This window comes from Malurus melanocephalus, unplaced genomic scaffold (genome assembly GCF_030028575.1).
Source record: "Malurus melanocephalus ecotype Western Australia unplaced genomic scaffold, MMel_1.1 scaffold_397, whole genome shotgun sequence".
In the NCBI taxonomy this organism is placed as follows: domain Eukaryota; kingdom Metazoa; phylum Chordata; class Aves; order Passeriformes; family Maluridae; genus Malurus; species Malurus melanocephalus.
This window is the reverse complement of record NW_026623629.1, coordinates 401,965-428,299: the sequence shown is the minus strand read 5'-3', so window position 1 is coordinate 428,299 and position 26,335 is coordinate 401,965. Positions and strand designations below refer to the sequence as shown.

The window sequence follows — 26,335 nt, the reverse complement described above, 5'->3', positions numbered from 1 at the left end:
AGYGTGCCATGTACTCGCCACCATCGAAATCAATGAGTGCTGGAGACGACCAGAACTTGGTAGAAGATACCCAGAAAATCAGAAAATTGGTAWCTTGGTAGAAGATACTCAGATACTCAGAAAATCTGTTTCCAGGTCTAGTATCCCAAAATTACTCTCTTAACCATTCTCCACATGGGATTTTTTTTTTTAACAAAGCTCTTTCYCCTTCCCTCACGTAGTCTACCTGTTAGCAGTAGACTGAAAACAGAGAATTCAGCAAGTCAATACGAACTGAAAACTTAAAAGTACGGTGATATTGTGGCTTTAAAAATAAAATATTTAACTTCTCTTTAAAAAAAAAGGAAAGAAACAAAGGAAATAATGTACAGTAAGAACCACTGTTAAGGGACCRGTTGGAGGAAATGTGAGAAGGCTAAAAGTTCATTCTGCACATTTCTCAAAAGTCATACGGGACCTTCAGTTATTCCCTCCAGAGGCAGCCCAGTAGCATTATCTGCTGTAGGTCTCTCTTCTTTCTTCACTGAGTTCTGATCCAGCAGGCTGACGTAGGATTTGTGACAGGCTGTGTTACCCAAAGGAGGGTAGTGCTGTCTGTAGCAAATGTAAGCGAAAATGAGGCCGATGATCCCTCCAACAAAAGCATCTACAGGAAAAAAAGTGACAAAACCAGAAGAAGGTTACCATGGAAAGGCCAGCCTGTAGTGACAACTGCAAATAAATGACATCTGGTTGACGTGAAAGTGTTTAGCCCAGAAAATSTGAATTTTGAATTTTCGTGAAGGATTTGGAGCTGGACACCACAACCATGCGGGACATGTACAATCAGTCCTTGGTTGGGGACATCTCCAACGTTTTGAACACCCCAAATGTAAATTGTTGGCTAAGTTTTGGGAGACGAATACTGGGAACAGAATGGCCTCCATGGGATATTAAACATTCCTCGTGCTTCAGATCACAGCTGACCATTTGCGGGTAGGAACTCATGGATCTTCTTCTACTTACAAAGACAGACTTCCAACGATTTCAAGCTGGAAAAATTCTTACTAAAAGCACCTAAAAGGTTAAAGAGTAAGCATAGCTATTAACTGATTTAACACCTTTTGAATCTCCTTCTTTGATGCTTTTTACTATCCAGTACTTCTACAAGAAAAATAAAATAAAGCCATTGTATGAGGTATTTGCAGCTCACACACAGGCAATTTTATGTTTTCTATGAATTGGTAAGAGGATTCCTTCTGGTTCTGCTTCCTATACTCACCTCATCTTGTGTTGCGTTTACGATCAACAAGAGAAAAATTTCATAGAAAATACTCCCTCTTTGAAAGCCTCAGATTCAGCATGAAGAATAATGAAGTGAGGCAAAAGGCACTGGCTAAAATATGACCTGACAACGCATTTAATTTTAACAAGACTTTATTAAGCACCATTATCACCTACGTTTCCATTCTTTTAATTTAAAAGTGTAACAAAAATGGTAAATCCTTGAGTTTACTGGCGAAGAAAGGTAAATCAATACAAATTATTTTTGCCTAAAGTCTTTAAACACAGATTAAATGCCTTTGTTGGGCAGTTGGATGTATATTAGAAAAAAGGGCATGTGGTTCAATTTTCAGTGGGTAATAGATGGTTTGTAATCATCAGACGGCTGAGATGCCTTTTATCAGGAATGGCATGAATAAAAAAACCCTGAAAAATTCAATACTGAGGTAGATAAATTTAAGAAATGTGATTATAGGTCGCAGCTGAGGAAGAGGACTGCATGGAATGACCTAGGAGATGCCTTCTAATCCTATGTTCTCCTCCTCCATGCAAAAAGACATAATAAATCTGTCACAAATTAATGTAAAAGGGGCTAGAACAAGCATTTGAAAGTGATTTTGTGTACACAGCATCTGCAAGCAGACAGAAGCTGATCCTACCCACACTGGAAGCTGACTGATTTCATCAGCCTCTCCCTAAAGAACTGTAATGGTATTAAAGGTACTGAGGGCAAGAATTTTCACTGTACAGCATCAATCAACTCGTAAAAAACTCAGTTATTGGGACAAGATTAATTTTCTATAAACTTGTGTTAGGTGCAATTCTCAGATTATCCTGCTTTGACTGARTATTTTTCCAGCTGCTTTTCAATTTTGCTTAACAATAAGGTCAAGGCTATGATTTACTATTTTTAATTATGGAGAAACACCACATTTTTGCCAGTCCTCTTTAAGTTCCCTGGTATGTTAAGAGTTGCGAAAAACTCACCCAGGTAATTTCTTTCAAAACATTTCCATGAAAATTATACAACTCTGGGCCTCAGTTTGGGCACCACAAATTCATGACATGATTTATGCCAAATATTTCTAATCTGCTGACCTTGACTAGGGGGTAATAAGCAAACACACAGGCAGCTATTTTAACTCCTGTTTTTGAAATAAAACCAATTCCGTCCTTAGTGTGATTTCATAGTAGAAATAACTTTCCTCTTTTTTCTTCTTTTTTTCTTTCCATTACCCATAAAGGGGTAAGAATGTTCTTTCAGTCTGAGTATTTAAATTTACTTTTTTCCATTAAAACCTACTCCTTATTCCATGAGTAAATCAACACTTTCAGAATTCTTTTCAGAATTATACAGGGATGTAGGAAGTTGAAAGCAATTGATATATTTCAGGAATTCAGTATTCACAGCRAAATATCCTAATATTCACCAATACCAAGGTCTTGAATATTACTTTTTCCAGACAAAGTGAAGGGAGCTCATAAAGTTCTCGTAATATTCATGCTCTGAGCATACTCAGTGGATTTTTAGCACAGGGATTTTCATCTTTCCATCTTCCATCTTGCACTAAGTCTTGGTCTTAAAACTGATGGTCCTTTTTCATTTCCCACAGCACAGTTGAGACTCCATCACAAAGCCACCACAAATAATTAACCACAATTAACTGACTGCTGAGCATTAAGCCAAGGCCTGATGTTCTGCGCTGTGTTCAGAGTGAACTCATCCCTCCTTTGGGAGCACAGCTCTTCCAGGGCACAGCAGAGGTCACCAGCAGGACAATTCTGCCAGCGCTGTCCTCAGCTCGGGAAGAGATGAGAAAAGAGCTCCAGTTCTCTCAAATTCAGACAGAACACGAGTGATGAACCCAGGCACAGCCCCTGGGGTGCAGTTCTCCTCCAGCCTGTGCCAATACACACCAGCAGAACCTGCCTCACAGAACACTTTTCAGTCCATAAATAATTCGTACTCTTGGCAAGAGACACTGCACACTGCAAACACGCGTTCCAAACTCGAGAGGAAACCTGTGCTCTCCACATTTTTTCACACTCCTTCTTTTAACAGACAGCTCAAGGGTCTGTTTTCTGTCAAGTGCCAAGTGATTTTTGTCCCTCCTGCCACTCTAAGAGGCAGCAGCTCCTGCTCAGCAGTTTCATGCTGGAGGCTCCCTCCAGCTCCAGCTGAGAAATGGAGAATAACGAGTCCTGAAACAAGACAAGGCTCTGCTGGAAAACAGGAGATTTCTCAGAGAACTCCTCAGGGCTGATGGCTGGTGATAAAGAACTGCAGGGGAGCAGCAGGAGCACAGCAGGGTGAGAGAAGCAGGGCTGAGACTGGCTCTGGGTGCTGCTTGCTGGCTGAGATGGGAAGGGGAACAGGGGACGGGGATGTGCAGAAGGGGAACAGGGGACGGGGATGTGCAGCACTGAACTGGAACTGTGTAAGAACCAACAGCATGAGATGGCTCCAAACTGGGATTTTGGGCCACGTTTTGGGAGCAGAGGAGCTGCAAGGGTGGTTTCTGTGAGAATCTGCCAGAAGCTGCACCAGGTAAAGCASAGCCAACCTCAGGATGAATCTGCCACTGGCCAAGGCTGAGCCCAACAGGGATGATGGGAGCACCTCTGGGATGACAAATTTTAAAAAAAATGGGGGAAAAAAAATGTGGAGAACTGCAATGGCAGCTGGAGAGAGGAGTGAGAACATGAGAGAAACAACCCTGCTGATGACACCCAGGTCAGGGAGGAAGGAGGGCAGGGGGGCTCCTGGGATCTCTCCCCCAACTCATCTCGACTCAGGAACCTTTCACTATGTTTTTTCTCCCCCATCCAGCTCAGGAGGGCAGTGACAGACCTGGTGTCCAGCCAGGGTCAATCTACCACAGTGCTGAAAAATATGGAACAGCATGTAACAAGTGTGAAACAGGAAACTGAAAGGAGAAATTCCATGTATGGCATTTTTCATGGGAAAAAGGTGATTGCAAACTTGCTTAGTAGGAAACATGAGTGAAGCAAGGATTGCCACAAAGGTGTCAATAAAGAGGGGCAAGAAATGGTGAAAGAAATAACAGATGGCAGGGTTTTCTGAACTGTAACTCACTAATATGGGTGTGTAATTGATAGCACAGCCTTCTACATSAGTTACGTGTCACACCTGAATTTTGAAGGACTGAGACAACAGTGACTGATGCAGCTGATGTGGCTGGTGCTACACCCCAAAAGTGCCTGCTGTGAGGGAGGGGAGGGTGCTGGAGCAGAGACCTGAAGCTCTGAAGCTCAGTGCWGGCCAATTCAACCTTGCTAGGAAACCCCAGCATCAATCCAGGAGCAAGGAAAATCCATAGCACACCGCTGTGTTTTAATTCCCATTATCGGCAGCTAAATGAACGCAATGAAAAAAATGTAATTTTACAAAAATCAAAGAAATGCATACATAATTTTTTTTAAAAAAAAAGCAGGAAAAAGGCAAGGTCCCTCCAGACTCACCTTGCCAGTGGTGTTTGTAGTCACACATSCGTGACAGGGCGATCATCATGGCGCAGTAGAGCGGCAGAATGGCCGCGCAGAGCCGCCAGCTCTTCCCACGGCCGCTCTCCGTGAAGCAGTGCAGCTTCCCAGCCAGGTAGAAGGTGGTGAAGCCAAGGCCTGAAAATGCAACTGAGAGAGGAAAACACATCACTGTGGTATTTTGTAATTAGCCCTAGTCTGGTTGGTTGGTTTGTTTTTCTTTATTAAAGCAATCATGATCGTACAAACTTTAAAATCCCACATTTTTGGGGAGTAAATGGGAAAAGACATTCTCTCCCACCAGACCCATGACATACAAATATTCTCCCCAGCATTAGTGTTACCTATGGAGCAATGCAAGCAACCAGCCAAGGGAACACTCAGAAGCAAATTGATTTTTTTCTAATAATATATACTCAGCTTTTASATAATCTGACATGTCTGCAAACACTGTGTTTCCTCTAGACATTCACCTATCCCATAGAAATTAGTTTATTTTTTCCCTTCAGCAATTTGCCTTCTTCCTCTGGGGGAGACATCAGCTGTGAAAAGAATGCCCAGTTTTATTTGCACACTAAATGAAACATTTAAGCAAATTTCTAACTTAAATCACAAAAGCTTTTTCATGCTTCAACCTTCAGCACATCTTTCCTGATTTTAGACCTATTCCAAAAAGTTAAAGCTAAAAGMAGAAAAGGATTCAGACAGTTTGCACTGTAATTGAATTACATTTAAATGAGATTTTTTAGGTTCCATTACCCAGTTTCCATAAAACGTGCACAGCTGGCTGTTATGAGAGAACTCAGGCACCAAGTTTCTGCATTGAATTTCTTTCCTGTTTCAGCTCTTCACCTTCCAGAGAAACACTGGACAAGGACAGGACTTGTTTGCATCATTCCAYCTTCCAGCTGAGTAAATGGAGTGACCAAAACTAAATCTATCTTGGATATGTAATACCAAATGCAATCCTGGAGTGAATACTTTCAAATAAATCCTCTCCAAAAAATATTYCTGTCTTCGTATTTCTATTTTTCACCTCAGGTTATTACTTTTTTAAGTGAACTGAAATCTGAGGACAGCATTGCCAGGCAGAAGAATCAATTGCTTCGTGCTTTCATTTTCAGGCAATCTGCAATGCCCAGCAATTTAGAGGGCTTAGAGGAATATTCCCCAAACTACCAAGTAGGTGTTCAGTTCACACAGACTGGTATTTAGGATTACTACCATTTACCAGGCAATTTTACCAGCAATTGTCAGCCTGGTGCACAGCAGCAGCACATTTAGCTAAAAGGGCTTTAGGGAGAAYCTGGTGATATTTTAAAAAGACCCTTTCCTCCAAACTTGTGGGGTTCTTTTCAGGGTCTGCCACATTTCCAGAAGGAGGTGCTCATGGATGAACGTGGAAGTTCAGCAGGATCTACACCTGTGTCAGACATGAGGGCAGATTTTGTCTTAGAGGGCTGAAGAGAAGAGGCTCAAAAAACCCCAGTCCTCTAGGGGACCTAATCTAAAATGGAAAAKTAATATCTAATGATGCTTCAGCTTGTGGCTGTGGAACTGGCACTGTGCAGAGAAGCCTTACACTGCAGAATTCCAGGCTGACTTCCCTTACCCTGTGCACATCCAGAAAGAGCTGCTTGACCCAACAGCCCCAGTGCATGCAGAGCCAGCAGCAAAACCCACAGAATTCACAGCAAAATGYTCTGGAATGGGGGAGATCCATTATAAAATAACTGCAGAATTCAAGACAACTCAACTGCTGCACACTCCATGTGGGCAGCTTTGCCTGATGGCTCTATTTTGAAGATGCCAGTAAAGAAAATTTAGAAAATTCATTCTCCAAGAGTCCTGGGCCTAAATATGATATTCACACTGAAGAATTGGTCCATCAGTAGGATATATCTGAGCCCTTTTTTCCTGCACCAGCTGGAGTCAATACATCACTGCATGACAAARGAAATGCAAATATCCACATCATGTCCCCTAAAGGGTTACACCCAGCCAACTGTCCCAGAAAAAATTATTAAGGCAGATCCCAAAGATTTAGCAAAGCAATACACAAACACTTCTAAGCTGCCTTCTTCCAGAAAATAAATTAACTTTCTTTTTATAAAGTAGGCGAGAGCAACATAAAATACCAACCAGCCCTCTTTGGAAACACTGATGCAAATGAAAAGAAGAAAATCAGTCTGATTTTGTTGAAAACAGTGTTAAGGAAAGAAAGATGTTGGTGCAAATTCCAGATGCAAATATTTAATYGATTTTGAGTGTTGTAAGAGGAGAAATGAGTGAGGAAATGAGATATTTGTAGCAATTGGTGTAGCTATCTCAAATCGAAGTCCTGATGCCACAAGTTGCTGATCTTAGAAAAAACTCTCCTGAGACAACCCTCAGATTCTGTCATGGCTTGTTAAAATGCTTTAAAATATATTATTATTGGAATAAATAAAACCACATTAGACTCAATTGTTCAGTTTGTTTCTATAACATTCTTTTCTAAAAAAATGAGTTCACAGAACAAGTAAGGAGGATGACAGCACCTGGAGACACCACAGATCCCATCCTGACTCTTGATTCCCTCCAGACAGGGGATTTAGGTGAGTTGAAAAACCTGTCTCTACAGACCAAACCAATTACCAAGCTGAAATGCATAAGGTGAGAAACTGTAAACAAGAATCTGATCTAAAGCACCCCAAATAAATTATTCATTAAAAAAATGTAATTGCTTTTGTGAGCGTTTTCTGAAATTTAAACTGCCCCAGGAGGATCTCCAGCTTCTCAAGTTTTAATGGATGCTTTGCTAAGCACACAATAAATGCCTTTTTTTTTCCATTAAGCAGTTTTTTGGAACCAAAGAAAAACCCTTCAACTTCCTTAAGAGACATCAAATTACAAAACAGCATAACAACCATTCAAATGGCCTCTGCAAGGATCAGAGAAGATTCTCCATCTCTGTGTCTGCAGTGCTTTATCCTTGCAGTGATTRCTGCACATTTCCCAAATGCAAACACAGACTATTCATCACTGGAATTGCTCAGCAGCCCACTGAGGAATTCCAGCAGCGAGGGCTACTGCTGAATGTTTYCAGTTTCACACTGCTCAAAGACTGAAATATTTATCTTTCTTGAAGGAAAAAGTATGATACCAAACGAGTGCATAAATTTTAATGCTGAAACTCAATTCAAAGAGCATTTTATACAAGTACAATTCCCAAAGAATGTTATGAGCTTATTATAACAATTTTTTTTCCAACTGGGACAGTCAATCACCTTCCCTTTGGTTTAGCTTTATTAATTTCTTTTCACAGAGAGAGACAGTTCAGCAGAAGCAACATGAAAAGCACATCACAAAATACAAATGTGTGCAGGGACTTGGAAAATAAAAAAGAGATGTTGGAGACATAGACATGTTAGAACAAAAATAGACATATTATCTGAAAAGCAAGATATTAGTCATTAGATTGTTTTTGCACCACTGTCACACTAAATCTTTATGAACCTTTTTTGGGTTTTTTAGGTGATATGTTTTTTTATGTACCTTTGAAGATACCTTATTTAACCTGGAGTTGTCGCAGGATGCCTCTCATTGCCACTGCAAAATGAGAACTAAGTTTGGATTTGTTCAGTTCATGATGCTTTTTACAAAAAATCATAAAAGTGAACCCATTCCACAGCCTACTTTTCCAGACAGAAACCTTGAACAAATGCCCCTTCTCCGAGAACATAGTGAAGGGAAGATTAAACCAACCCAGGAATTGCAGAATTTCTCTTTTTAAACACAGTATCTAGACACAAGGTTTAAATTTCTGCCTCTCCAGCTGTAATACAAATTACAGCCATGTGGGCATTTATGAGATATCTAAAAATAAATAATCCCTACCAAAAACAACTTCTGATTTTCCAGTTCAACACTGAAATAAAGCAAATCCCATCCACCRGGATCAGGGTAACTTCTTGCTGCCTGCTCTGCCATCATCCTGGATAAGGATCTCATCCTGCTCAACCAATCATTCCATTCACTATTTGCATCACTCCTTCAGGGATGTGCATGTAATTTAGAATTTGTTTGAAGGAAAGTGGTCCAAGCATACAGATCAGCACATATAAAATAGAAGACAGGCTGAAGAGTAGCTCCAYGGATGCAAATTTTTTGCAGTGGAGGATCAGAATGTTTCTGCCAAACTCCTGGTCAGCAGTGTCAAGTTTACTGGATTATACCACTTTAAGTTCTGCAAATCATCCCCCTAAACACTTCAAAAAGAAACCAGGGRAACCCCAGGACTCTGAGCAGGAAAGGTTTTACAGAAAATCACTGCTGCTGTCTTCATGCTGTGAGACACAGCGGGAATAGGAAAATGTTATTTATTCTGGCAACACTGCAAAATGCAAAAAGCAATGAAGCCTGATCTATCCAGCGTCTGCAAGAGGAACTTCTTGTAATGGGTTTCATTTTCATTTTCATGTAGAGAAGTAGAGTTTGGAGAAGGGGAATATAAAGGATTTGGAGTTTCCTTCAACCAAATAGAACACAAAGGGGAGAGTGGCTGCACAGCAAAATTATAGTGTCACTGAWTTCAGTGGGCTCCAAACTTGTCAAAAACTTTCTTGAGAGATATTTTTAAATAATACTCATGAGAAAATCAGGGACTGGAAAGTTGGGCACCTTCATTTGCGATTCAGTCTAGAGYGAAGTTTGCTATCTGAAGAAAGCAAAACTAGAGTTGCTCTCTGTTGTGGAGTATGCAATAAATCTGGGATTCTTCTCTTTAATCGTTCAAAGAAAGAGGAGAAAATATAATTTTAAAAAGTGTTAAATAGCTGAGCTGTTCAGCRTGGAGAAGAGAAGGCTCCAGGGCAGCCTGGGACAGTGAAGGTGTCCCTGCCCATGGCAGGGGATGGGACTGGATGGGTTTTGAGGGCCCKTCCAACCCAAACYATCCCATWGTTCTACACCCTACAGTGTAAAACAAAAGCACAGAACAAGTTGGCCAGGTAGGATAAATCCCAGTGAGGAACCACTGTTTCAACACTACCATCATTCATGTATTAAAAACTCTTTTGTTCTTTCTTTTTTTTTTTCTTTTTAATCCAGGAAAAAAGTCTTTTGTAGGCATACACATAATCTGAACTTCAAACAGACTAAAAACAGTCGATTTATTATTAGGGCTGGAAAACCAGACTTTAGGGAGTTCATTTCACAACCCCCCATGAATTCYACAGCCCTTGCTGCTGAGTATTTGCAGGTAATTATGGCAGAGAAGAGGTAAAAGCATTAAACATAACCATTCCTGAGTATCCTTAGAGTTTGAATTAAGAAGCCAATAAACCCCACAGCAGTTTTTTTTYCCTTGCATATCTAAAAAATCCATTTCATATTTCCCTGGATTCTTTTACAAAAGGATGAAATATTTCCATGAGACAGTGCCATACAGCTGTTAATTAAGAGATTTATCTTGAAAATAGGGGACTAGCAGCAATTACTGCCAAAACCTGTGGCTTGTAGCTCATTTGTTACTTAAAATGTTCATTTTCAAGTGAAGGAAATATGATTATCCTCCATGAAATTGCTAGCTAAAGATAATTAACAGTTCAAATTTAGATACCCAGCTATAATTACAAGTACTGAGGTAATATTTTATATAAAATTATCACAGGATAGCAAACATTTCTATTGAAATTCAGTAATTTCTTCACTCTGAAGGCCATAAATCACTTTAATTTTTCMAACAAATGCATGTCTTTTAACATGTAAAATTATTTTCACTCTTACAACCAACTAATTTTGATTATTTAGTGGAAAAAAGGGGAGGAGGAGCTACCTGTCCTTTCACTCTAATGACATCATATTTCCCAGTCAACTTTTTTTTTTTTTCTTTTGCAGTGGCACAGCAAGGAACACCACAAATGCTGAGTTCATTTAATTAGTGCTTCATCAGGCAAATCTGGAGTGAGCCTGAACTGTGYAATCAGCTTTAATATCATCAGAGAAGGCGACTCCTTGGGGGTGACACAAMGGGAATTCTCCACAGAGTGACAAACACAGAGTGGAACAGTTGTCAAGAGATGGAGACAATAAAATATCAACAACCAGCCAGAGTTACTGGGATGTTCTGTTTTACCTGGCTAAGCAGCCAATTCACACCCAGTGCTGTCACAGAATTTATAACTGGCCCAGAGAAGCAAAAAACCCCAAAGATTTCTCYATTCTCTCAAAATCAAGGAGGGGACTGGGCAGAAAGCTGATTTAGGAGTAATCCTGGCAGTGCTTTCTGCCCAAGTAAGCAGCATTCAGATGGGAGGAATGGGACACATCCAAACAAATGCAGAACCAGTTATCAGCCCTACAACAGTCAGAGATAAATCCACATTTCCAAGGAATGACACAGAACCACATATGGACTCAAGGACAGATCCATGAACAGCTACATCCAAATTATTCTCCTGCTCCTCATATTAAACTCCTATAGCCAAACTTACTGATTTCAAGCAATGATGGAATGAAGGAAGACAGTCAGAGCAGGGAACATGGAGAACAGAATAGGAATAGGAATAGGAATAGGAATAGGAATAGGAATAGGAATAGGAATAGGAATAGGAATAGGAATAGGAATAGGAATAGGAATAGGAATAGAACAGAACACTTCAGTTTTAATGGACCAACAATTATCATCCAGTCCAACTGCCTGACCACAGCAAGGCGGACCAAAAGCTAAAGCAAATCATTAAGGGCAGTGTCCAAATGCCTCCTAAATGCTGACTGGCTTGGGAAACACTGCCCACCTCTCCAGGAAGCCTCTTGCAGTGTTTGCCCACTCTCTTGGTAAAAACATTCCTCTAAGATCGAGTCTGAAGCTCCCCTGGCCCAGCTTTGAACCATTCCCACATGTCCTGTCACTGGAWCCCAGGGTGAAGAGATCAGCAARGACAGGCTAATAAAATGGAGAATAAAATAGCTCATCATGATACAGATCTTATTGCATGGCTGAGCAAGTGCTGTTTAAAATATTTAGTGATATTTAAATATTTTAAAGTAAGATTTAATATGACTCAGCAGCCGTATTAAATCATATTTAGTCCCAAGTGTCTGTGGAAATGCTGTTATAGCATAAACAGCTGGTTAATCATTCTGATTTCTATTTTCTGATTAATTCCCTCAGTAAAATCATCCAAATTTATTTCTTCCCTCCCCACCACCTCTCCAGTGATTTTTTAAAAAAGACTTCCCATGCTATAATGCACTGACAGTTTCATCCACAAATCCAACTTGCATTGCCTTCCATCATGATACCTCCAACACCATCATTCTCCAAAAGTTTCTGGATGCTTAAACAAAATGTAGGAACCAGACTGAGAGACTTCTAAACCCACTGTCTTATTTCAATTTCAAACAAAGTAAAACTGCGGTCTCAAGAGAAAATCACCAGACAAACCAGTTGATTTTACAAAGCAGTATTAGAGATAAAAATATTTCTCATAAATATTTTTCAAGGAGGTTTTGTTTGATAAAACATTGATGTCATTATTTGCTCAGTCTTCTGCAAGAGGAAGGGGAAAAGAAATTGCTAACTTACCTGCAATAGCTCATGTTTTCTATGTAGAACTGACAGCATTAGTAAAATCTAAATGAGGGTTTCTGCAGGTGCTTTTTTTTCCTTTCTGGCATAAATAATATACTTGATTTCCTACATTTATCTCATAACTTTTATCTCAAGAGCYTTTTAATATCCCCTTGCTTTCAAGAGGCCTAAATTAATGTTTTCAGAAAACGTTACGACAGATTTCTGCCGTTTGATAAATCAGTCAGCCACCTCTAAAGRAAGGTGCCTGGCATTTTAACTTTATCACTCAATTTCAAGGTTTTTATTGAGCTGTTTTTCTTTTGCTTATAGCAGAATTGGAGTTAGTGCTCCTGGTGTTTATGAAATAATTCTGGACTGACTCAGAGTTATCTGCATTGGAAGAACCTGATCTTAGGGGAGTCAGATCTGTCATTTTTGCTGCTCAGAGGGGTTTTGAGTGTGCAGGTGGGATTTGGACACTGATCACAATTAATTCTTTTRGGGTAGAAAAGACCCACCCCACCTTATGGAGGTGACTGCTCTGCAGAGTTTTAAATCCTCATGGAAATAGAATGGTTAGGTTTATTTCCAAGCAGCTCTAATGCAGTAGAACACTCTGATATTCTGATTYATTCTTTCCACGGGCTGGAAGATCCCACCAGCACTGCAATGGCAGATTCAGGAATCTCAGAATTTGCCAGCACTGTAAAGAGAGCTCTCCCTTAAAGATGGCCAGAAATGATGTGCCAGCCTCCTCAGAGTTCACAGCCTTCATTTTCAAATCAGACTTGTGCTTTCTGACCCATTTCCCTGCAGAGAAGAGCTGTCACTACAGTTCACTGAGGGAAATTGATCTTTAGATCTCTGGTGTGACTCAAAGTCCTTTTTTAACTGAAAAGGTCAGGCAGAAGAACAATGGTTTTAGATACAGCTGAAATCCACAGTGTCACAACAAAGCCTTCTGCAGGCTGTGAAATCAACATTTACCTTAACCTCAGCTTACAAATTTTGCYTAAAAAGCTGAAGTTAGGCAAGAGGAAAGGAAGAATTAGACTGAAAGGTAATGAAGCTTCTTCCCTGCACTGATGAAAGCAAACTGAACAGATGTAATAACCAAATAACAGCAGTAGCTGCTAGGAAAATTGGTTTATTGGAGCTAGGATAAGAGATTTACTTACACTTGCAGCTCACTTTTTTAAAATTCAGCTTTTTACACATTTATTATTTTGTCTGTGAGATAAGTGTAAATTATAGCTCTAAAGACAAAGAAAATAATTTTCTTCTTCACTTCTAAAAGGCCATTATTTTCTCAAACATATCACGATACCTTCATTCATCAATGAGGTAATTAAAAAGCATATCACAATACAAGTCACTGTTTTTGTCCCCACAACCTCTGATTGCACTCTTCATTTCAGATTTCTGATTAAATTCTCTGATTCCTTCAGCTATATTCAACAGTAATCGCTACAAACCTCTTTCAGCCGATATAATAAAAACAAAAACACCCACACAAGAAATGAAAGCTCTTGCACAGCTTTATCTCAACATTCATTCTGTGAACATAAAATTGAGATGCTAYCACAAAATACTTTCTTCAAAACTCTATTTTCTCCTTGCAGAAAGGAATCTCTAGACTCAATAAAGATTTATATTTAAAAAAATCAATTGTTTTGGCATAATTCAGCCAAAAGTCAACTTTTTCACTCTAATGGAAAGAACTAAATTACAGCTACAAAATTAAAAATAATGTGTTTTATTTATTTTGCTGCTAATTCAGCACTTTTATACAGGAAATATTAATTTTTAATTGATTTTATTCCAAAAAATCCATCCAATCCAAGATGAAATTGTAAGTTCAATTATCTCTGCAGSCACTATGTTAAAATGATTAATTTTTAGCGATTTTGGCTTCCAGTCAGTTGGTGGGATCTTTCTCTCAGGAATCAGCAGGAATCTCCTGAAGCCCAGCACAAGGAAATGCAAATTCCTGCACTGGGGGAATCCATCCCAACTCCTCTGAGTGGCAGCCAGTACAAGGTGAAGAGACAACGGGCACAAATTGAAGCCCAGGAAACTGCATTTAAACATAAAAACAACATTTTCATTGAGACAGTGGTCGGGCACTGGACAAGGTCTCACTCTGAGATACTTTGTGGAATGTCCACATTTAATTACACTCAAAACTCAACTGGAAATGGTCCTTGGGAAACTCCTCTCCCTGCCCCTGCTTTGAGTGGTTGGAACTGCACAATGTACAGAGGCATCTCCATCCTCAAAGTTCTGTGAGTCAAACTGATCCAGACAGACTAGAAAGGGATTATTCATTTATTCACAGCAGACACATCATTTTCAAGGTGTCTGTGTGGATATTCATGGGCTCAATCTTCCCCTGGCCACCAACACTCAGCAGCACAAGTTCTGAGGAAGTTAAATTAACCTCTCACCAAGCCACTATTTTCCCTCCAGTCCAAAGCTACCAAACCCAGTTTTGTGCAACTTCCTCTAATCTAATTCCTCAGCTGAGAAACACAGCTTCGATAGTTCTGGCAGATTCAGAAAAAAACACGTTTAAAAATAGTCCCTAAATAAAGCTGAAGCCAAAACTGGCAACCACAATCTGCTTGCAAATGTTGTGAGCAGGAGTAAGAGCCTAAAGGGAGTTAYAGCATGAAGAATTAATCACTTCCTCCAAGAAAGCAAACAGGGTCAAGAATCTGGCATTATATTCATGCAGGATTTTTGGTGTTTCTAAATAAATTGTGCTGTGCTACTATTATTTACCCATTCTTGYTTGTACAAGGACTCCATTACTACAGTCATGGCACCATGTGGAGGATCTGTCTAGAATTTTATTTTTCCTTTTAAGCCAAACAGCCCATTTTACTGAATATTTGCTGATCTGCTACTTGCTGTTCTGATAAGCAACATATGAACATAAACATTTAGGATCTAACCATGGAGTTGTCCTGTTTTTTACAACGTTAAGACTCATTCATGAAGCTGTATTAACATATAAACACATAACTGATTTTGCAGAAGTTTTTTTGCTCAATGTTGGTGGCCTGAACTCATTTGTACAGGTGAAATCTGGGTCAAAGATTTGGGTAAAACAAAATGGACCAGGTCTTTATTCATCTGATTAAGAGCTCTACATCCAAAACTTGGTATCACCAACTTGGAAAAATTATCTGGATTCATATTTCAAGGCAGAATTAATTTCAGACAGCAGCTGGGAAAGGACTTGGACAAAAACCAACCCACAATATTTGGTATAACCAGTTTATATTTGTGTCATTACCAGGATTTAAAGTGAAAAGAGAATTTGCCCCTTTATTTCCCCTGTCCTTACAGCCCCTGACTGGTGGTGTGGCACCATCACAGCTACTTTACTGCTCAAATCCTTCTCCTCTCCTCTGCAAAACTCTTCACAGGTCCCAGGGCATTGCAGCAATTTTGAGCTGCAACTCCTGAACCTTTCAGAAATGTGAGCTCTCACATGGAAAACATGCTCAGTATTCCTGTCACCTTAATTAAACACGTACTTGACATATGTTCCTCTGCTGAAAAGCAGAATCAGTCTTCCTTGTGCATGAAAAAACCCTGGTGGCTTCTAGGCTGAACATGTTCCCTGAAAAAATTTAGATATAATCTCCAAACAAAGATATTTATCCAATTATAGCCATTATAACCAATTGCTAATTGCAATTTAAGATTAAAACAGGATCTAGAAAGCTGCAATTCTCCCTCATGATCCCTAAGAAGAAAAATTCTAGATTTTGTCACCAAAATAAACTAAGACAACCCTGTCCACACAAATACCAGACAATCAAATGCCCACTGAATAAAGAGTGGCACATTGTGAAATCTTCCTTGAGCTGCAAGTGCATAAAGTCCCTCAAAGTAAAAAAGAACTGTTAATTACATGAACCCTTCTGATTTCTTTTCCATTTTAAATTATTGAATATCTGGCCTACCTAGAATTGCTCCACTGGATATAAACCTGGAATTAAAAGCGTTTTTTTCCCATGCAGACTGATTTTTAGATAAATAACACTCCATGACTCCTAAGTTTGTATTTTGTTTGCAGAGAGGTCTTGTCAGCCTGACACAAGCACCAAAATGACACCAGACACGAGATAAAAAGGAAGGAATCAATTACAAAAAGCTTTCTATCCATTAGTATAATATATGCCTGCAAATTCAGTGATCTTTTCAGATCCCAGTTGTGCACRTGGCTTGTCCAATTCACTGTTCTGTGTTCGTTCACCTTTATTTTCCTCTTAGGTGTGTTGCATTCAGTTAAATGGTCTTTATCCATTTATCAGATTTTTCATCAATCGATATGCTGGGTAATCCGATTAATTTCCAAAAATAAAAAGTTTCTACTGATTTCTGTATAATTTGTTCTGCTGTTTCATTGAATGCAGTCACTCTGTCTGTATGCCCATCCATCTGGTCATTCATTTTTGATCTGTTCCTTGCTGCTGCCGTTTCCATCTCATTGTAAGGAAATGAAATCACACCTTGAGGGGTGGGGTGATGTGAACTCTCTCCAAGGCAAGCTGCCCAGAACTTCTTTCCAAGATAACTTTTCAGAAGGCACACAAGAAGGACACAGGCAGGAAGAAATGCTCCATTTCTGATCTCCACAAACAGAACTTTTTGGGTGAAGTACGGGCACAGAGAATTTGCATGAACCATCACAGGTGGTGGCTTTAAAGTAGCATAAAATTGCCAATGGATTGTAAAACCATGGAAATACTGAATAAGGAAAAAACAAAGCCATATTTTGGAAGTATTTTGGCTGTCAGAATAGCAAACATTCGTGTGGCTCAGGAACACCTCTGAGCTCTGGGCACAGGCAGGAGTCTGGGCTCTCTATATATAAACAAATGTCCATTCCCTCAGACAGGATATTCCTGCAGGACACTGCAAAAGAAGCAAAATTGGCTCCAAACAGTCCAGAAGGTGCAGAGACTTCTTTGATCCAGCAGAACACTCCAGGCACTGTTTGGCTTCACAAAACAGCCTGTGCTCCTCACATTTTTCTGTTTTATATGGCATGCTCTCCTTACCCCAGGGAGGTGAAGCCAAGAAAATCATCTGAATTCCAGTAGAGGAGAGCTCTCCTTCAGGGCACAAGTGGACTGAGATGGGTAACAGGTTGCTCCCAACATTTTTATGGAGAAAGCAAGGTCAGGCCAGGCCATCTGGGAGTGCCAGTGTTGTCATTCTTGATACACATCCCTGCATTAAATCCTTCCAGCTCCACAGAGTTTCCAGTTAAAGGCCTCGTCTTGCATGGGTGAGGTTTGAGATTCTGGTATAACAAAGCTTGTGATTGACAGCCTATCCTAGAAATGCCTTGAGAAAAACTGTTTTGAAGATGAAAATGGCTCTTGACTGCAGCTTCTAACCCCTCTTTATGAGCTGCCTGGCAGCTTTTATTTGTGATTTATTTTCCTCATGGGTTCAAGTGAAGTAGGAAATACCAAACTTGTAACCATCAGACCAAGAGAAGTACTACAGTTCATGTCAGCTCTCATCCTCCCCACTTACATTCCTGCAGTCATGAAAACAGATTTTAAAAAAAAATCCCACAAACAGTAGCAGAAACACCCCCCTTTCTTTTTTTTTTGGTGCTGTTTCATGAATTTCACAACACACAAAGGATGACAGAAATCTGAACAACAGAACTCCWTCACTTTACCTCGTAACAATCTTGTGCTGAAGGAAGGGAGAAAGATGTCAAGAAAAAATGCTGGACTGAGTTTATGGAAAGAAAGTTTGGAAATGCCTATAGGTTAAGAAGACAGGAAGGACAGCTTTTTAAAACTRAGCTCAGAAAATGGAGAATTATAGAAATTTGCAAACATGAATTATTATATCCCAAACATCCTCACTRCTTCACAGGTCTAGGAAGGTAATGTAATGGTGTGCTTCCCAAAACACTATTTTGGTTTTCTCTTTGTATTCTACTGGGAATTAAGTAATAGCAAGAAACTAAATTTGTGATCACAACTCTAAACTAYTCTTGATAAAACTGACAATTCTGGTTACCGAGATAATTTTGCTGCAGAGAAGGAGTAAGGGTTAGCATTGCATGATCGTCAAATTAAATGTTTTCCTTCTGCATTATGAGACTAAAATATGGATGGATTTTTAGGGCTTGTCAGAGATTTAGATATTATAATATCAGGCTTCAAACAGCTAAGTAGTTCAAGCAGCAGCAGAATTGCCTCACTCTAACACACACTTACCAACTGATAAAAATTACAGAATATATCATATCTTTTCATTCTTATCACATTTTAATAAAAGGCTTTGTAGTGAGAAATACAGTCAACTCAGCCACACACTRATCTTGTGCTGGTGATGGAGAAAGYTGCTCTYGTAATTTTGATCCAAATACTCTGGGACATCATTCTGCTCCAATAAATGTGGTGTGAGCTGCACCAGCCAGTGCTTRCACAACCAGTGCCAGGTAAATCAAACCCCAGGGCTCCTTCTGTGGCTGCCCCACTGGCTTGGAACTAAAGATTATAACATATCCACAAAAATCCACTATTCTCTTTCTCATTTCTGGGACTCAAACATGAAAAAGACAGCAAGATCAGCTCATGATTTCATTCATCACCCAAGTTGTTTGCAATATATACTTCTGCACAATTAGGCAATTTGAACTTACTTAAAAAAAAACCAACCAGAAAAAAAATTCCATTGTTATGACTTCCTGTCACTTAGCTGGCAGCTCTTAGAAGCAACAGCTGAAGGCAATGAAAAAAAAACCAAAAAAGCTCACAGTAATCAAGTTATTTTACAGATGAAAATGAGTTTTATTAGACATGATGCAAAACACACTAGAAGTGATCTCCTCAAGACAGAGAAAGGAACCCTTGTAAATATCCCAATTAATACAACGGATTAAATCAGATAGACAAATTCCCAAAAAGCAACCTAAASTTAATCTATTAGGACATAGCATAAACTAGGAATGTCTGATCAAACCTCAGACATAGACTGAGGATTACCTCAAAGCCAAAAGAAGAGTGATTTTACTGTCCTACTTCATGCTCCAGTAGAATATAACAAAATAAATATTTATATTTACAAAGGTCTGCATTGGGGAGCACATGCCCCCAGAACGACAACTGTGTAACCCTGAATATGCTTCACTCTACTGTTAGTGCTATGACTCTCAATGAAATCAAGTGGTTCCCAAGATGAGGAAGGGTCACAGGTTCACAACTTTATTCCCAAAAGGAAATTTATGACTTTCTGAAAGTCAGAAATTCAGGTTCCTGCAGCCAAAACAAGGTTCATGATCCCGCAGAAAGAGAGCAACTCCAAACCACAGAAAGGACAGTTTTTTACAAAAGAGGCACTGTGTCTAAATGAACTTACAGGAAGAGTGGATGCTTGGAAAGCTTTTTCTGCCTTCAGAGACCAGGTCTGGATCACCTGTGCAGTGCATTTCAGAGTTCATTACTCCATCTGGAAAGCAGCGGTAAAAGAAATCGGGACGCGGTCTACAAGAAACACCATGGACATTAAAAATACAAAAGCTGTAGTAACAAATAAACCTYAAAGTGATTATTACATTTACTGCTTAATTACATACATGCAGGTTACTCTGGCCTCAGGTGATCAGTYTGGCACAGAACAGATCATTGTGATRACMCCCAYGTTTTCACAGCTCTTGCCAGCACACCCTGCTCAGAATATCMTCAAAACCACCAAAATCTGAAGCCAGCCTTGATGCTCACTAAGTGCATCAAGAAAACCACTGAGATTCTTCTGACCCCGCAGGTTTGACTGGTGTCATACTGATCCTGAGCTAATAAACCACAAAGAGAAGCAAGGAGGGTGAGCACAGAGTCAGAGACAAGMTGACAGCAAAATACTTGGTTTGGAGCACAGAGAAAAAGGGCTTATGTCTGTCTAAAGAAGAGGATGTATCTTAATTATTTTAAAAGCACGCTTCAAATAAAAGTGCCACGTGTCAGGGCTGCCAGGGCATCAATCAATACTGCAGCAGAGAGGGTTCATCAGAAGCCAACACAAATACAGCTTCCTCAATGCTGCAAAATATCCCAACAACAAAAGCGGCACTGGACACAGTAAAATAGTGTATGAATTCAAGTATAGTAAGTATTTCTCAGCTGAAATTATTCAAATTTTTTATAAGCAGGCAAAAAGTACCCAAAAACATGCTTTTCAGGGAGTTTTGTTCGCTGGATTTTTCTGAGCCCTTCATTCAAAATTTTGTTTCCCTAAAGAAAGGAGGAGCCCATTGATTGCTCAGCCCCCGGGTTTGCTCTGCCGTGGATTTTGGTGTCACCTGGAAACAGAACCTGCTCCTCACAGAACGCAGGCACTGGGTCACACAGAGCCTCATCTGATCCCTGCTGGATCACTCAAGGGACACTGGCATCCAAACTGTCACACAGAGTGACCCTTCTCTTCGTGCTGCCCATTTCCTGAGCTGATTTCAGCTCCCACCGTTCCCTTTGCAGCCCCTCACTCCTCTGGGTCTGCCAGAGTCAAACAAGCAGCAGGACAGGGGGGCACAGCCCCTGGCACCGTGGGATGGCACAGGATGGGCACAGGATGGGCACAGGATGGGCTGTACAACCCCTGCAGCAGGACAGGGGTGCACAGCCCCTGGCACCGAGGGGTGGCACAGGATGGGCACAGGATGGGCACAGGATGGGTTGTACAACCCTGCAACAGGCAAAGGATAACTCCTCAGAGCCCCCCTGACTCCACGTGCTCTGGAACAGCAGCTCCCTCATTTATTGGGATTTTTTTGTGGTTGTCAATCTGTCTCCATCTCTCCCAACAGTTAAAGAAATCATTTAKAACACGACAGGACTTACCTTCCCACTATTAATTTGATGGTATTTGTGCAGACACCGTTCAGAGCTAGAGCCAAGGAAACAGCTACAAAGCAGAAGGAACAAAMAGAACAATAATCACCTGAATACCAAGCAATAAAATGCAGCATTACAGCATTTGATTTACCCTGTACTGGACTAAAAACTGAATGATTTTTTTTCTTATTACTATTTTTCCTGTTAGCCAGAACAAGGACAGACCCCAGAGCATCATAATAATCATGTCTTACTTTGTTTTTATTTCTCTACACAAAACCAGTTTTTCTACCACGCCATTTGCACAGGCATAAGTCAACAAATGGAAAAAAAATTGAGAATAAAGTCCTGGAGGTTTGCAATTTTTTAGTTTTGTCATTTACTGGATTAAACTCTCGTGCTCTTTGGGTCAAGCAGAATTCCTATATAGATTATTATGAAGATTTTATATATATATGTAGATATACACACATGTATACACATGCCACATGCACATATGTGTATTTATGTGTATATATATGTGTGTGATGCAATTGAACTGTTCACTTTCAGGCTAAAGCATTGCCTTTTGGTTAAAACTAGAATTGGATGACTTTATTTATTTCTCTTACAAAGGGATTTGGATGTTTTGACTGAAAATTCCAATGTTTTCCCCTTACATTTGCTCCCAAATGATTAACTGATTTTTCTAATAAAATTGGAGAATAAGCAGGCTCTGTCACGCTGGATAAGACTTAATCATCTTTTCTATTTTTCTTGCATGCCAAGTCCCTAGACTCTCCAAAAAACCTCATCTCAAGCCTGTGGAGATCTTTGCCTGATTTCACTGGCACTTGGATCCTGCACATACACACATTTTAGATTGAAACTGATTTAATTTTGCAGTCCACACCGTGGCTCCCTGTTGCAAAAGAAGTCAATGAATTTTATTTCCCATCAGAAAAAAAAATTATCAGGCAAATGSCTGATTTCCAGCAGAACATTTACAGTAATATAACTTTGATTATGACAGCCACATGAGCYATTTTCTCATTGGGCTGCTGCCCCAGATGCTGCACTTCAGCAGCACTCATCCTGTCTCCATAAAACCTTTGCCTGAGGATATTACAGACCATAAAAATGTGTTATAGAATCTATTTTTTAAAGGAAAAAAAAAAAGTGGGACCTTCATCATAGCAAAAATAAGGGTTTTCTGAGAATCCAGCGATAGCTGCCAGCAAAAAAAAAAGAACAAGTCAATCCTAGAGACACTCAAAGTGGTAAAAAACCTCTTCCTCTTTCAACACCTGTGTTCAGTGACCACTCARTCCTGGGCTCTGTTTCTCCCCTCCTTTGCTTTGTCTCAGTTTTTTATGGAAATTGTTTYGGGAAATTTTCCACAAAGTCAAATGCAGGCAATGTCACAGCACTACAGTGCCCTTTTTAAAAAGCAAGAGATGTACAAAGATCTGCTTTTGAAGACAGGCAGTAARATTTAGCCTTTTTGTTGAGCTTTTTCTTGATTGTTCATTGTACACCTGGCTGAGCTGTGCCACCCCTGCTGCACATTCCTCACAGAGGCAATCCGAGCATCAAGTGACAGTGTGAATGCAGGATGGCAAAAAGATTCTGTTTGCTCTCCTGTTGTTTTCTGTTAGGATTCATATTGCCCATCTAAAGTCACATAATCCAGTCAGTGACAAATTTAGCATTCCAGGGGAAGGCTTAAAGGCACCTAAATTAATTCCTCCTTCCTCCAAGTGCATTGAATCCCCTTCTTCTTATTAATGTCTCTTTGAGAGACAAAAAATTTTCACATCCAAATAATTTTAACCTTTTCTCTCTTCTATGGATTTGGGGCACTCCTGATCATTCTTCATGAACATTCTGTGCCAGATCTCAACAAATCTGCCCAGGCCCACCCCACCTAATGAACTTTTGATACCAAATATTATCAGTGTACAGTGCGCTTGAGCATAAATAACCACAAAAAGTTCCATACTCATGGCACAAACTGAACAGAACACCAGGGCTGGCGTTTCCTGAAAGTCTGGGTAGGAAGAGGAAGACTGGGGAAGCTGGCAAATTTTCTCCTAGACAAACTTTTCCTAGATTTCTCCTACAGGGAATCACAACAGAAGGCAAAACAGCAGGAAAAAAAATAAATAACGTCTTTTCAGAACAAAAAGGTAAGTGATGGAGAAAATGAAAAAACCCTAAATTCCCTTCCTTCTTATACAATAAGTGAGGCTCAGAAATGACTGCATGAGTTGTATGAATGAAGAGTTATTTCCACTGAATGGTCTTGTCAGTAAAATATCACTGTAAGACATTTCAGAACTTGCAACAGATGATTGGCAGCAGTCAAAACAAACCCAGGATTGTTTCACACAAAAATAAACTATGGGAATGAAGCCTTGTCTAAAAAAATTATCCAATTACACAATGACTTTTACATCAATCTAGCTAAGGCGAGGCTGCGTTTTGCTTTGATTTTATTATGTAAGGGACACTAAATTAAAGTGTGAATTAGCCAGTAAAACAGAATTTTGGCGTTATGCATATTTCAAATGTTAGCCCAGCAACAACATTTGCAGTTCTTAGTGCTTCAAGATATCCCTTGACAGTGGAAGTGCTTTAATCAATATTGGTCTCTGGCAAAATATGTGCAAAAAGGATCTGGGCATGCATCACAGTAAGATTTTGAGAGATAGGCACAGCCAGAATGAGGTTTACCCTCCCCATTGTCCTCAGGTCGAATTTTCTGCCTAAAACTGCAATTWGACCTCACCCACAGCACAGCCATCACTGCTCACAGGCCAGGATTCAGTGCACACCTAATTGCAGGTTAAGATGAAAAAACAGCTTTTAATTAGAAAAACTGAGCCAGGAGCAGAGATTTTGCAATGGGTAACAGTAAATTCCAGGAGATCAGAGAAAGCAATGAGAGGAGTAATTTCCCACACTAAGCAGCTGARTCCCACAGGACTTTCCAGTCAAAGCTTTAATTTAGAATAGCTGCAAGTGTAAATAAGAGGTGAGCAACAGATTGGGCATGACAGAAAAATATACACCTGAACAGTCTCTCAGACAGGCTTGTCTTGGCTGATCCAGTTTCAGACTTTGCAGGCCAGATTTTGGAATTAAGGCACAGAATTTGTACACCCAGGAATGCAMCTAAACCCAAAGGCTTGTGTGAGATGGCTTGAAAGTAAAACTGCACTGAAAACTGCTATAAAGGACTGTGACAGATTTTATTCAAGGCTTTGACTACCCCTGCAGTCAATCTCTGAGCACCATCACACATTTTTCCACCTTGAAGTGTGACATACATTACCTAAGAAAGCCTCTTTAATTTCAGTCTTGTCCGTCCGACGGATTATTTTCACCACAAAGATGACTGCCAGTGGCGTGAGAAAGGAAATTGCCTGTGAGAGATAACAAATATCCTGTGTGAGAGCATCCAATCCTCCTCAGTCCCACTGATTAATAATTAGCTTCAGCCAGCTCCATTTAAACTGAAAGGCTGAATGATCTTTATCAAACTCCTGACCTTAAGCAAAGTGGGAAAATTTGTCTTTGCAACTCCAGGGTGACGGGCACATTAATATTCCAACAGAGCCYTGGGTTATAATTGATTTGTAATTGCCCAGAGCTGCATTTCAAATGTCAGCTTCTCCAGTGAAAAAGTAACAGTCCATAAGGCCCACAAAATTCATACACTGATCCATACAGTAGTATAATGAGTAGAATACAGAGTTTGTACATTTTTTTTCAGTGTGCAGGCTCTGTGCTCAGTGAGACCCTACCCAACAGAACAGGCTGCAACACCAACTTCCTGACATTTTAAAACCCTCTTTATCCTATTTTTTGTTTTCAACTGTCATCCTTTAATACACTGGGAAGGTTGTCCTTATGATTTTTATGTCTTCATGATTCTTTCCTTTACAAGTGCCTGGCTGTGGAGCAAGCTGCTTCATCTTGTTCAAACCCAGAAAAACAACATCTGAGCATSGACAAGTTTAGTCACTGGTTAAACAGAACCTTCTTTAATTGTCAGTGCTGGAGGACAGGAATCCTCCTACAAGGAACCTGAAATGGCATCTGTGCTTCAGTGCACAATCTTTATTTTCACAAACAGCACCTCCATGATCTCAGAGCAATCTGGACCATGGTGATTCACTGTAAATGTTATCCCAAAAGCATCCTCCTGCCTGAAGTGCCTGCCCAGGGCAGGAACTCATGATTTTTCTCCAGAGAAACTCATCAGTTTGTCCCAAGCACTGGGCCAGGCAGTTTTTCATTAAGAGCTTGCCACAGAAACTCTGATTCTGCACCCAGATGCTGTCTCCATCATCTCTTCTGTCTCAGACCTTCAACTGCAGGGGCAAAAGGCAATTTGAAGGCCAGGAAGTCCATTTGTGTCTCTTGCTGGTTCCAGTGTAAGTTAACCAGTTCCTCCCTGGAACCTACAAACCTCTTCATAATCATATTTGGTCACAAAAAATCTGAGCCTTTCAAAAACATTTATTCTCTTAAATAAAAGTGAAAATTACTGGTTGGGGTTTGGTGTTGCTTTTTTTTTTTTAAATAAGGCAAAAATTAGGCTGTAAATGGAACAAGGAGTGCCAGGTCTTAAGCAAGATTATGCTTTTTTACTGAGGCTGAACAGTGTCTTTCTTCTTAAATAGCCCCACTGACACAAAAAATAGACCAGGCAGATCTATTATGACAAAAGCCAAGTGACTCAATCTTCTTTTTATATCACAGATTAATCCCAGTCCCCACTTCATGATTTTATGATATTTGAGTAGGAAACAACCCAAGAGTGCACTACATTTGTTATTTTGGCTGAGCACCTTGTACCAGATTGCCCTCACCTGCATCTGCAAAATATTATCTAACTCAGTGAACCACACAGATTGAAACAGTCTGGAGTCTGTTTCCCTTCTCTACATTTAGGAAAGCAGGCACCAAGTTTTGTGTAAAAAGAGGTGTCATTTCTACTTAAAMTCTCCCTCTGTCTGTGTGAGATTCAAGTTTGGATGCCAATGCCACATTATTGCTCCAAAAACGTTCACTTCTCTCCATCCTCACCAACAGTTTAATTTCTGCTTTCACAGACAGAGCGTGAAATTTAAAAAAAAAAAAAAAA

The 26,335-nt window shown here is 39.9% G+C and overlaps 1 protein-coding gene across 2 annotated transcripts in view; it reads right to left on the bottom strand.

Annotated features, from left to right (window-relative positions):
- Nucleotides 1–26,335, bottom strand: part of PLPP4 (phospholipid phosphatase 4) — a 47,425-nt gene that overhangs the window by 2,345 nt on the left and 18,745 nt on the right. Inside the window, exons 3-7 of one of the 2 annotated variants that reach the window (XM_057379257.1) lie at nt 24,518–24,608; nt 21,208–21,271; nt 19,733–19,857; nt 4,747–4,917; nt 458–646 (exon numbers count right to left, since the gene is read on the bottom strand). In XM_057379257.1, coding sequence (XP_057235240.1) covers nt 458–646; nt 4,747–4,917; nt 19,733–19,857; nt 21,208–21,271; nt 24,518–24,608 — 640 coding nt within the window. Of the gene's footprint in view, nt 1–337; nt 647–4,746; nt 4,918–19,732; nt 19,858–21,207; nt 21,272–24,517; nt 24,609–26,335 lie in introns of those variants that run through there. The other variant, XM_057379255.1, reaches the window with a different exon arrangement.